The following is a 13,880-nucleotide window of genomic DNA, read 5'->3' as shown; positions in this document are numbered from 1 at the left end:
TTTTTTTTTTTTTTTAAACTGGCATTAGATTTGTAAAGGCAAAAGGTTAAAACAGACAAAACCCCGGTGCCGCTCATATTGACGTCAGGAAATGTAGATACAGTTCCCTGGTGTTCATGTGACCATTACTAACTGTCAATTTTTTTAACTGAATAAATGTAACTCATTTAAAATTTTGCTTTTTGTAGCTTCTAAGGTTCCAGAAGTTGTTCGGTTGGGTTTCCCCCCCCTCCCTCCCTCCCTCCCCGAGTTGCTCGATGTCAGTTTTACCCCAGTTCCACGGTGGAGCCCTCTCTGTCCCTTCCCACTGCTGGCACCAAGGCACTTTCTCTCCCCCCACCCCCAGAACCGACCTGTGAGAAGTCACTTGATGTTGATTTTACCTCCTCTCCCCACCCCCCCCCAAGAAAAATTGTGAAATTTCAGTAAAAAGGCATACTGTATTTTTATTTTTCTCTTGTCTTCTCTCTGTACCTCTTCGTAAATGGATGGAGACCTTCCATTGGGGTATTGAGTTCCCTCACCCAGCGCTTGTGTCCAACAAGTGAAAACTGCTTCCATCTCTCTGTGTGTGCACAGGGATAAACCCCCCCTGATTTATGGAGCCCGGCAGGGGCAAACCCCCCTCCTTTAATTCTTTCCCCCCCCTCCTTTTGATGTGGGATGCGGGCCCTGCCCCTGGGGAAGGAGGCAGAGACTCTGTCAGAGCAGGTGGGTCTGGCTGTGAAGAGCTGCAAGTGGGGGGTCCAACCCTTTTCTCCCTTATCCCAGCGTGAACGTTAATAATTTGAAATTAATTACACGTTCAAAGAAAGGTGGGAGGGGAGGAAATCCATTAATTGAATCTGCCTGGAGGCGATGACAAATGGGCTGAGCTATTTTGACAGCCCTGTAGTTCTGTTCTTTCTACGTGAAGGTACCGAGCTTTTTCCTTGGGGAATTATTAAATCATCATAATAATTGGGCGAGCTTTATGCTACTTCCAGATGCCACAAACCCCCCCTGCGCCCCCGGGGCTCAACCCAAAAATCAGCTCTAGCAGCCTGACAGTGCGAGTTAAACGCTGCCAACGCCCGCCGGTGATAAGAGCCGCTATCAGTTTTCTTAAAATTGAACTTTGGCAATATCGATACATTTTTCCAGGCGCTTATCCAGAAGAAGAGCTGTGATTAGAGCTGCTGCTCCACCACCTTCTGCTGCCCTGCAAAGCCAGAAACAAAAGCCCTGCTTGGGTAGGAGAACACTGCTTGTAAGCACCTGTCCAGCGACCCAAAGGTTAGTGACACTTCCCAGCCTCTGGCATTAGGGAGGTGAATTCCAGAAGATTTCAGCTGCTGGAGGGTAACGTAGACCGAGGAGAACAGTTTCCCTGGTCTTGGTGGGATTCTTTGTAGCAGGGGGTCTCTGTCACACATTGCACCCCTTCGGCACCTGGAGCTTCACTTGGGAAGTAAATTTAAATCCACAACTGCCAACGGACAGAAAATGTTCAGGGTTAAACGTAGCCTGTCCCGAGGCTGGGCACAGCCCGGAGCTCTGACTCACCAGGGGGTGACCCCCAACTTCTGGGGCTGAACCAGGTCAGCTACAGAAACCCCCCATCAGTTTGGCACCTGCCGTTCCATCGGTGTCCCCGTGTCTCTGGGAATGAAGGGTAACTCAGGTTACACTGAGATGAAGCTGCCCGATGCTCTTCCCTCAACAGCTGAGATTTATTTCTTTTTTTAATTATACCAAATCCAGGAGTGAAACGCAGGAGAATCAACCTCCAGATCCCTTCCGTGCTGTAAAAACTGGCCCTTGCCAGGCTTGGTAGGTGGCTAACGTACCTCAAACCTGCAAGCCCAAGCACCTTGTCCCTCTTTGCCCCGGGAGCTGCCTGTGAACAGGGTTCAACAGGTTTCCCTTGGAAAACTTTGTCCCTGCAGGAGGGAAGAGCAGACATTGCCCTGAATCGCTGCCGGCTGCACTTTGCGCCGTATTAGTATTTATCAGCGTTGCTCAGATCCCCCCTCAGCCTTCTCTTCACCAGACTAAAAAGACCCAAGTCCCTCAGCCTCTCCTGGCAAGAGAGATGCTCCAGGCCCCTCAGCATCTTTGTACCCCTAAATTCCTAATATTAAACCCCTACCTTCTATTCACAGACTCTTACTGAGTAGATCTTACTGGGTTATTTCAGCCACGAGCTCAGAATCCAAATCATGACTGCAGAGCACGGAAAAGCATCATTTGCTGCAACACACAAATCTTCAATGGTCAACATTTTCAAAGTCCTTATAACACTAGCATTTATGAACACCCAAAATAAATAAATTTAGTGAGCTTTCCTTACCTTAGGTACATGATGGCCTTTGTGGCAATTACGGGAACCTTCAAAAACAATACTGAAAAAAACCTCAAATGGAGACACTGTGTTTTATTAATACTCTTCCAGATTACATTTCTATTCCTAAAAAGAAAAACAGGAACACATCTAAATCTAAGGATTCCATTATTGTTCAATCCTGGGAATGGAATATTGTTAACTTGGACCATTTTATTCCTTTCTGTATACTTTAATATTTCAAAATTGGAAAAAAAAAAAAAGAGAAGTCAAATAATCCCAACTCCAGACAGATTGCATATTGAACATGGTAGGCTGTTAATCACCACACAGCAATTTCCTGATAAAAATCCCTGATTAAGAAGTTTTCCCTCTAAATTTAGCGTATAAAACTCTCTGTTGGTGGCTCAGCCACTCAATGCCATAGGAACTGCTCCCAGGTTTCTTGTTGCTTCAGTTATCCAGCCTCGGGCGCACCTTGAACCGATGTCCTTGGAGGGGGCAGCCAGGGGTTTTCTCCTGAACGCCGTCTGTTGAGTGACACTGCCATAGGAACTGCTCCCAGGTTTCTTGTTGCTTCAGTTATCCAGCCTCGGGCGCACCTTGAACCGATGTCCTTGGAGGGGGGAGCCAGGGGTTCTCTCCTGAACGCCGTCTGTTGAGGAACAAGCCAGCGTCTGCTTGGAGAAGCCTGAAGAGTCAACTCTTGAAGAAAGAGGAAAGGTGGCCACGTGTAACAGAGGGAGAAAAGAGGAAGATCCTCAGAACTCAGCTGAGCCGGGTCCGGCGAGCAAGAGAACCAGGCAGATGCCACCAAGGGAGCAGGCACCAGAGAGTGAACAAAGCAGACACCAAGCAGGTCTCCACGGCAGAAGCCATCCCCAAACGCCTCGGTCCCATCAATCACTCGCTATAAAAAGTTCAGTGTCTCATCTTCAGTGCTCGTTTAACTGTAATTCTGTACATTATATACAAAGATGCACAAGGACAGCTGCTCGCTGCTTTCAATCCTTGCTCTTCCGCAGTGACGAAAAAATTTTTAAAAACCAGAGTCTGGACTTATAAATAGTGCAGAAAATGCAAATGCTAAGAAGACGATGCCTCCTATGATTGTCACTGAAAAGAAAAAGCAAACCAAAATGAAATTAGGTACTGAAAGTTAAATATCTTCCATGACACATTGCAGATTTTAACTTTTCTTTTTTTTTAAGTGTCCAATTCCTAAATAATCTTACTTTAAGATTTACGCTGCGAACACTGGACGCTGTCTCCAGCCCTGTGTCAGGAAGCCCATGCGCCATCCCGCTGTCTAACTGCATCCACCAGAATATATTCTGGTCCTTAAAGGAAGCTTTGTTTTACTATTGTTACTGTAGCTGGTCCAACACTGAGGCTGACATCTGCTGTTGGATATTTGGCTGTAGGGGGTGGAAATAAAGCCCAGTATTCCCCCGCTGGAGGAAGCCATCAGTTAAGAGTGACATACTTGATTAGCATTTTTTCCACAGTTTAGGTAACTATAATGAGAGAGACAGTATAAAAGCCATGAACTGCCTGCAACAGCCACAATGCTGGAGGAAGCCATCAGTTAAGAGTGACACACTGATTAGCACTTTTTCCACAGTTTAGGTAACTATATTGAGAGAGACAGTATAAAAACCATGAACCGCCTGCAACAGCCACAGCCAACACTGAGGCTGACATCTGCTGTTGGATATTTGGCTGTAGGGGGTGGAAATAAAGCCCAGTATTCCCCCGCTGGAGGAAGCCATCAGTTAAGAGTGACATACTTGATTAGCATTTTTTCCACAGTTTAGGTAACTATAATGAGAGAGACAGTATAAAAGCCATGAACTGCCTGCAACAGCCACAATTTGCTGGAGGCTGGGACAGTATCCCAGGAAAGCACTGCCATATTTGGACCATTCTTCTACTCTTCTCTAAATGAGCTAACGAGCTAGATGGATCTTTGGCCTAATTTAATAAGGCTATTCCTGTGGCCAAAGATCCATGCTGAGCTTTTAAGAGCATATGAAATCATTGTTAGATTAGCACCTCATCATCAGTTTCCTTGGCAAACACACACAACCCAATGCTGGTTCCACTTTTTGCAGTGAAATTGGTTGGTTTTTTTTTTACAACCTCTGCAACTACAGAACAGCCATTCTGAATGAACACTTCACGGTGTGAAGCAGCTTCACAGAATCCTTCCCGGAAGGGAGAAACCTCACTGTGTGACAGGACTGACAGCTGACGCAAGCTGCAACCTCATCTGAGGAAAAACAACCAACCCAAGGTAACCTTACTGGCCCTTCCTGTTACAGATTAGCAGGTATGATAAAAAAAGAAGTAATTATGCCACGCACAGAGTAGCTTTTAAAGCTTTTCTCTGGCTGGCATAACTTGTACATCTGCAGTTCTCTTGCTCACCTGAGTGATTAGTGACAGAACGAGAGGGAATGGCTTCAAGCTCCAACAGGGTAGGTTTAGATTGAACATCAGGAAAGAATTTTTCACCGAAAGAGTGATAGGGCATTGGAACAGGCTGCCCAGGGAGGGGGTGGAGGGTGTGTTTAAGGGCCTTTTAGATGCAGTGCTAAGGGACATGGTGTAGGGGAGGACTTTGTAGAGTAGGGTAGATGGTTGGACTCGATGATCCCAAGGGTCTCTTCCAACCTAGACGATTCTATGATTCTATGAAGCTCTGCACTCAGAATTGTGACAGAATTTCTACTACTTACTGTCAAACAATACGTATCCAGAATACTGTATTTCCTTCTTCCCCTCTCCTACAAGCTAGCTAACAGCGTAGCGAAACGTGCTTCACCTGTGTCCATCTTATATATGGAGCTACAACCCCCATTTTGACTCCTTAAATCAGAGCCAGTAAATTGTTAAGTTCAATTAAGGCTGGGCCCCTCAGAAGCACCCCGTGCAGGGTGGTGGCACACGCTCAGACTCTGCCTGGCAGGAGGGACAGGCGGCCTGGGGAACAGCGCAGGGTCACCCCTGACACGGGGAGCTGACTATGGGGCAGTGGGACAGGAGACAGAGACTCACAAAAAATAAAGTTTTTGGGTCTTCCAAAAGTTTTGAGAAACTCTGTTCTCAAGCACGTAGTCATTTACGCCAGAAATACTACCAGCATTAAGGTATTTGTCATGGTTGGGGTTTGCACTTACCAGTTCTAACTGAAATTTTTTGTGCTATCATTCTGCCTCCGATAACTGCTAACCCAGTGCAGAGGCAGTGCCCCACTGTTCCTCCCACCGCCACGCCGTAGGGGTCCTGAGGGAGAAACACAGAAAGGAAACATCAGCACAGCTGGAAACCCACAAGTTCCATGACAACCTCCTGCCTCGATTCCTCAGTTGCACACCGAGGACAATCTTCAAGTGTGGAAGATACTCTCTGGTGTTTGCTCTGCTCTGCTGCCCATCACTGCCTTAAAGACCAAAAAGAGTGTACTTCACCTAGGGAGACAGACTTAAATCTAAACCTGACTAATATAGGAACATATGGCATGTTTCAACCAAGAAGCATCTCCAAGTTGTTAAATACAGACCCAGAAATCACTCTGCTGTACTTAAACAATTAAGCAACCTCTAGAGGGAAGGTGGCAGCTGTTGAGGAACACGATATGCATCAGCTGGAAAAACACCAACCTAATTATAAAGAAAGAGAAAAATAAATCCACGAACTGCAAATGAAAGCTTTTGGCAGCTACAACACTCTGACTCCTTTGTCCAGCTTCACAAGGAACTGCAAATGAAAGCTTTTGGCAGCTACAACACTCTGCCTCCTTTGTCCAGCTTCACAAGCGTGTGCTCTTGTGCTCTCCACTCTTCCCCCCTCCCTGAGTTACCCAAAGAGGGAAGTATGAGAGAATTTAAGCCCAGAGGATAACAAACTTGTTAAAGTTTGTTGTTGCTGACAGCTTTCACATCACTGCATAACAAGCAGCTACTCAATATGTGAATAACTCTTCTACCTCAAGACGTTTCTCAGATCTCCTGACACAGTTAAGGGCAGCACACCTATTGAACACCTCATAAAACGGAACAATTAGAAGCTGAAAACAATCTTTAATGACAGATAACGAAGGCAAGGTAGGAACGTGACTTTCTGCTGTACGAAGATGAATGAGGGAAGTTGGAGCTGAATCTCCTGCACTTCTCTGTAAGACTTTTAGCTGAGAGGAAAAAAAGCTGCTGCCATCACACGAGGAATGCATGAAATCTCTAACAGGCAAACAGCAAAACTAAAATGATATTATATGAAGAGAAGACAACACTGACAGGCCAAAAGACCAGAACCACAAGCAGGTAGGAAAGCCCTTCAAGAAGCCCTTCCCTCAGCGCGGTGTCTCCAGGAGCAGAAGTGCTCAGACACAGCAGCTGAGGCAAAGCCAGTCCCGTAGGACATGATGGAGCTTCCTTTTCTCTTTCCTTAAGCAGATGAACAATTCTTATACACAGTAAACTTCTGGGGTGTAAAATCAAGTTCTTAAGGACTGTTGTCAGGACTAGGTTCATGAAGACAGACTTAACTCATTCCCCTGGTCTACACACTGAGATAGCCAAATTATCACCCTTTTTATCCCCTCTAAAAGAGCCCTCTTGGTTTGTTATGACAGGTCAGATACTACTCACTTAATGAACAGTCATGTAGTATTTTGTTTTCTCTTCACTGGAGAATGTATGGTCCCAGCTGACTTACCACACTACGCAAAAATCTCTATAATTTATTTCCTCATAAGCACTTCTGTAGTACTCCTGCTACGTATCTTAGTACTTCACAAACAAGGATTCATCTAAAAATACTCTGAAGCAAAGGAGTACAGAAGAATCCCACAGATAAAATGAATAAAGATCCAGATCATAATCATGCACTGATTTTGAAAGCCAAGACTAAGATATCTGCAATTCATTTTTTGCAGTATTTGTCTTTGTAGTACTTATAAGAACACTTCATATGCTAAAGGCACAACATCCCACAGTCTTCAGCTGCAATGCTCAGCACTTCACAGATGAGATGGTGGAGTCTGATGGACACTTCCTAATGGGACACTCAGAAAATGCAAACCAGAAGTCAACCACCAGCTGTGAAAAGATGGGCTTAAGGAACCTGCCCAGCACCACATGAAAACTTGGGAAGAAGCAGAAATGATTCCTTATTTTCCAACGTGGCATGTAACTGCCTGAACAATGAGATCACCCTCTTGTCCTGCTGTTCTCTGCCTCCTGAGCTCTAAGCACCTTCCCTGCACTGTAACAGAGACAAGAGGTTCCTACAGATTATAGACTCCTTCATACACAGCCCTGATTTACCCCCAGGGAAGGTCTGACAGTCCACTGAAAGAAGCAGGAGAGCTAGGGGAAAAATGTAAATAATCTCAATGTATGAAAGAACACAGGCAAGCTATTTATGCTCATTAAAATGTTGACTATAAGCCTTAATTTTCCTTTAAATATAATACAGTCATATACATTCCAATCATCGTGCTCAACATAATTTCATTTACAGTATTACCTACTGCACAGCAGTTTAGAGTTTATTTTAGTTCTATACACTGTACCGTATTCACTTTTAAAAAACTTTTAAAAAGTTGTCTTTAAGTTGGCTTTGATGGAGGTCTCTTTTTAAAGCTCCTGTGTTAAAACTGTATGACCACACAGATCAAAGGAGCAGAGGTTCTGTAACATCTCTCAGCACTGTGACAAGAACAATTGCATTCAACTGCGTGATATTAAACAACTATTTCCAGAAACGTCTGTGCAGTCCCGATCGTGTAACAATAGTTTAAATACTACAGAGAGCTTCAGTGCATTTCTGTTCAGGTCTCAGCACAGCTGTAACACCAAGGCACAGCAAGGCAGCAGGTGTGAAGCTGGTACCTCCTGCAACACTCACCTCTCTGGCGGCCAGGACTATGGTTGTTAATTGGGAACGATCACCCCATTCTGCTAAAAACGTTAAAGTGAAAGCTTGAACAAAGATTGGAGAAATAAAATGGAGCCACTTCTTCTGAGGTATGGTGGTGCCTGGCCCTGACTCCACGTCTCCTGGCCCATTTAACAGTTTGGTTCTCTGGAGCTGGGGAGGACAAAAAAAAACACCCAACCATAAGATTAGAAATGTCATCTAAACAACATAAATGAAATACTTTAACAGTAGAGCTAGACATTTAGTACTTGGAATTATTAGCCACTGACCACTGCATTATCCATGTAATATTTGTATTAGACACCAATTAAAAAAACTAGTAACATATATGCACACACGTATGTGTGTGTACATATACACAGATATATATATATACTTATAACCACCTCTAACCTCCAGTTATTGTCCACCTTGTACTGCTTACACTTACACAGCAGTGTCAGGAAATGCAGGAATGACACCTTCTTTCTAACCACAGGTTTCCTCCTTTTTAAGTCAGGGATCCCCCTCTTCCCAAGTGGTAGCTCTCAAATTAGGATTTGATAAAATTAATGGAAAAAAAAATATAAGATTAATACTCCACACTATTCCTTAGAAGTGGAGCAGCATATTTAAAAAGTTATAACAATAACCTTTGCTACAACACTATTAACCTCAGCTACAAAAAAGAAATAAAAAGCAGAGAAGAGAGTAAACTGTTGATGAGCTTTCTGCTAGTAATGCATTAAGAACCAACCAACCAAAAGGACTGTATGGAGAAAGTCCCATTTTTCCTGAGAAGCCAGGCTTGCCACAGAACTGGAATAACCTGTTGAAACAGCCTCCAGGGGCCACTTCTGCCCCATTTACCACAAAATTTCTGTGTCAGATTATCAATCAGACACAGCTGAACACCCCAAACATCACAGTGCCCTTCTACAGCTTCACAGCTGTAACTATTTCATCAGCCATTAATTCACAGAAAGTTTAGGACTTACTTCCTCATCTTTTTTTTTAATTTCTGCTTGAACTTCCTCCAGCTCTTCCTGACCCTCATCTGGACTCATTTTCAAGCCTTCCCGAAGCATTCGGATGCCAAAAATTGCAAACAATGCCGTTGACACATAGTATGTGTAAACACGAGGAATAACTGTGGTGGCATAGCCAAACAAAACTGAAAAGAAAACAAATGCATCATTTAAAAAAATAAGCATGAGGGTCATAATTGTTTTTCCCACATCTAAGAAACACTGGCTAGCAAAGTCTGCTGTTCAAAGACCCACTGATAAATATTGTACTTTGTTAGTTTTATATAATTTTCTAATTTTTTCGGTGAGACACTGTAGAAACTCCAACTATTGCTGGTCATACCAGAGACTGAGGTCCATTAACACGCAGACAAGGCACTCCAGGCAAAGTGGATGGGCTCCTATTTACAGGAGCCAGCCCAAGCAACATCATCTTTCCATCAAGGACTATGCAAGTCCTGCCTTTCCCCAAGCACGCAATGAAACTATCATCTGTATCGTTAGGTTAATTCCATTTTTATATATGACTCCATGTTGGACAGCATCTCTTACCAGTAATTTCATTTATCAGATAACGTTAGAATAAAATTTTCTACAAGTTAAATCTACTAGACATACCCACAAATCACCCAGCTGCACGAATCCATGTCTGTCTTCTTTTGCCAAGTGCAAATACCTGCACGTTACTATTCCCTTCTCTCCCACACTCCCCACAACGTGACCAGCTTTGATCTTCCTTTCATTTAAAAGCACCGATCCCCCTCAAAGACCAAAAAGCTACCTCTACTGTGCATCTACTTTTATGGGTATCCAGGGCAATCAAACTAAGCCAACACTAGTTCTTCAAAGAAGAAGAAATATGTATCCAGGACAAAGTACTTGCTTCTTCACAAAGTAAGACTAGTTAGCGTTTTTGGATAAAAAAGGCCTTTATAAATGCAAGGAAATTAGAACTCCACATCTAACATTCAAGGCTGCTTGGACCATGCACTCACAACTGGTTCTGTTGGTCTACTCCGTGTGCAATTAGCTGAAAGGAAGCATATTACCATGTGTATTTTCTTGCACACACTTTCCTAGTTGAAAAATGCACTCAGAAGTTACTACATAATCTGGAAATTAATCCGCACTGCCACTACCAAAAGACCAAAATTAATCAGGCTGTACTATCACAAAACATGGCAAATACATATATAAATTAGTTGCATAGCTAAATAAAAAAGGAGTTAAACTAAACTTTTATTAAAGACTGAAAATACTGAAGTAAAGCAATGCCAGAAACTATACTAGAAGATACTAATTTTTTTTTAGCATTACTTGCATAGAAATAGTGAAATAATCAGAACGATAAGGCAACTTATTTTGTCATAAGGGTAGAGCTGTCTCTAAGCACAGTTTGAAAAAACAAAAATCCCAAGTAGTGATCATTTGGAGCCAGTGAGTTTAAGTGAGCACATTTTCATGAAATCAAGGCGGGAAAAAAAACCCTAGGAATTTCCAGGGTTGTATAAAACAAGGGCAGTAGAGAGGTAAGAAGAAAAAAATAATAAAAAAAAAGAGGCTTCTTTCTAGAAAAAGAATAGTTGGGAACCTCTAAACAGGAAGATAAAGCTGAAAAGAAAGCTTTCATAAAAAAGCAGAAAGAAAGATTTGAAGATGACTTAGCATAGAAAATGGGAGAGTTGTGATGGACAGGAGAAAAGAAATTGCAAGATTTACAGAATTATGCATCACCTGCAGTACTAAATAACATTAAGTGAAGCAAGCAGTGCAGAAGTGGAAGAAGCATCAAAGGCTGTAATATTAAGTGAGTAATCGAAGAAACTCCTACAATGCTATCATTACACACAGTGCAAATGGAAACTGCTCCAAAACTGCAGCAATAATTGCAGCAATATATATAGCAATAGCTACACATCCAAAAAACATTTAGAGAAACGTTTCCTGAGAAGCCTGAAGCCAGTTAATTGTCTGTCTCCAACATATATAAAAACCAATAAACACTACTTCAGTTATTTCTGAAATGGACATAGTTAGAAATGAGCACACCTACACCAAAACTCATGCTGCACCTGACAAACCTGAAGGCTGCACCACTTTATGGTCACTGCTATGGAAGGACCCACAGCTACAGGTTCCCCAAGTGCCACCCAACACCTCGCTGCTTCCCCAACTCTTGGCTCTGCCAACGTCACCCATCCTGAAGGACCACGGCAGAACGTCACCTTCCACTTATACAGCACAAACCCAAACAGCTACACATGCAGGGACAGAAGTCAGGCGAGGGAGATTTGTCATCATATTAAGAATCTCTCGCCTTAGGAGGAAGAAGAGAAGTCACTCCCACATTCCCTTTGGGCACACTAATTTAACAGCAGCTAAAAATAAAAAGGAAAGTGGCGGCCCAAAAATCAAAAGAAGTGTTTAGGCTCCCAGCTTCTTCCTTAAACTCACAGCGAGGCCTAGGGAGCGCAAACACCTCATTACAGGGAAAAGCCTAAATATTCAATCTGAGCCATGGTCCCCAGGAAAACCTTCATGCTCTCCTCAAAAGACATTTCAATTTCAATCAAAATTTACTGATAGACAAAAAGGAAGGAGTGCTGACCTGACAAACACGTCATCAGTCCCAAGGCAAGCATAGCACCAGCCAGCACAGTCAGACGGTTGTACCGCATCGCCATGATGGCTGCAATGAAGAAGGTCTTATCCCCCAGCTCCGAGACGATGATGACCGATATGGCAGCCACAAAGGCATGAATAAAGCCCAAATTAGTCTTGTCAGCTGATTCTTCGTTGACAATGTGAACTGGAACAACCGGCGAGGACCCCTTCTGTAAGAGGGAGGGGAAAAAAAACAACAACAAAAAAACCCCACCAGTTAATTATACTTGAATATAGTTCACAGAAGCACTGAGCCTTCTATTTCTCCTGTCATATCATACCATAAAGTGTGACACTTTAAGTATATATCTCACACGCAGCATTAATGATCATTAACTAGATACTGGCTGCCACCCACCTCAAATTGCTAGCTAGGCACTTAGCAAGAAGATCAGATTGGGCACTGATAATTAAAGCAACACTTCACTATGCACACTACTACCAGGACACGAGAACCACTGTTGCAACAAAACACGGGGAAAGTCGCATTAGTTCAGCTCTAATATTGCTCTCTTTACAACCCCTGGCTATTTACGTTATGACCTTCACCAAACAAGCAGTTTTCTGATATAAATATTAAAAAATTGACTCTTCAAATTAAAATCAGGCAACTAGGATAGCTTAGCAGAAATACGAAGCCACTTCAAGAATTGTCAGAATCACTTTTCTTCCCTTGCAGACTCTCTGCATCCCAGGCGCGCCAAAACTTTACACAAGTTTTCATTAACTTTTTTTGTACATGCTCTACACTTGTCGAAAACTAACTTTTGAGACTTTCCAGCAGTCAAGCCAGACCAGAGGACTCCAAGTCTCAGTTAACTGAAACGTTGACTTTTACAGGGGTTAAGAGGCATGCAGTTAAAAGCCAGACCCAGCACGAGGAAGTCGACGTTCAGAGGCTTGACCAGAGAAAGCTTGTTGCAGCACATCCACCGGCAGAGACAGACTGCGACGTGTTTTAACAGGGTGGCTTCCCAGCATTCCACTGCCAGCCCCGCTGTAGAAGTTTTGGGGGTTTGATATTTAAAAGTTTCCATGCTCCCTATGGCACAGGGTGGCTTCCCACAGTTCCTTCACCTTTAGCAGTACTGTAAATTTTTCTTTTTTGGGGGGGTTGATATTTAAAACTGGGCATGCTCTAGGTGCTACATCAAGCCATATGTTAGTAGTTTTTTCATCCCTCTGTGTGCTCACCCGGCACTGGAACCCCCTAACCAAGAACGCCACTTGAAAAAGTTTTAACCCCTCAAAATTAAACTTAAATATTGAAGGAAAAAAACAACCTGGCAGGTCTTGAGCCACAACAAAGCCTGCTTTCACCTGCTTCTGTGAGGAAGACCTGAAGGGTTTGCCCCCTCAGCATGCAAGCAAGCAGGGCACAAAAAATACTTATCTGGTGAAAAGAAAAGCGTTAGTCCGTTTGTCATAACGGACCTAAATTCCCCCTCTTTCAACAAAAAAAGGGAAATCTGCAGGGCTTTCCTTTGCTGTGGCCCTGCAGCCGTCCCTCCTCCTGCTAAAAGAAGGGGAGTTTCGGGTCCGTTGGCCTCTGGAAGGCGAGGCGCCCTGCAGGCCGGGCCCAGCCCCGCCTCGCCTCACCTCAGCCCGCGGTTCCGCTCCCTGCGCCGCCGGCGCTGGCGGCGCCTCCTTCTTCTTTCCGGGCTCTTCCTCCGGAGCGGCGCTCAACCCCGCCGGGGCCGTCAGCAGCAGCAGCAAGGCGGCCGCCAGCAGCAGCGCGGCGGCCCGCCGGAGGGACGGCGGGGACGGCGGCGAGGCCATGGCGGCCGAGCGCGGTGCTGAGGGGAGGAGAGGGGAGGGCGGGGCGGTGCCGGGGCCCCCTTCGAGTGGGCGGGGCAGCGCCACGCCGATTGGCTGCGCCCGCCCCGCTGACGGCCGCCGCTGACAGATGTCCCGCCCCCTCGCTCCCCCCTCCCGGAGCC

General features: G+C 44.4%; 1 protein-coding gene across 1 annotated transcript; it reads right to left on the bottom strand.

Moving 5' to 3' along the window:
* Positions 1 to 2,870: 2,870 nt before the first annotated feature.
* TMEM165 (transmembrane protein 165) lies at positions 2,871 to 13,746 on the bottom strand. Its single transcript, XM_014945571.1, has 6 exons — positions 13,540 to 13,746; positions 11,885 to 12,110; positions 9,247 to 9,422; positions 8,237 to 8,419; positions 5,506 to 5,611; positions 2,871 to 3,439 (listed from the first exon to the last, which is right to left on the bottom strand). Exons 1-6 carry the CDS (start codon positions 13,717 to 13,719, stop codon positions 3,363 to 3,365), a joined length of 948 nt encoding a protein of 315 aa, XP_014801057.1. The 5' UTR covers positions 13,720 to 13,746; the 3' UTR covers positions 2,871 to 3,362.
* Positions 13,747 to 13,880: the final 134 nt, after the last annotated feature.

Source organism: Calidris pugnax, unplaced genomic scaffold (assembly GCF_001431845.1).
Source record: "Calidris pugnax isolate Ruff unplaced genomic scaffold, ASM143184v1 scaffold58, whole genome shotgun sequence".
Lineage (NCBI taxonomy): Eukaryota > Metazoa > Chordata > Aves > Charadriiformes > Scolopacidae > Calidris > Calidris pugnax.
Note: the sequence above shows the minus strand (reverse complement) of the source record. Positions and strands in the feature narration are given on the sequence as shown.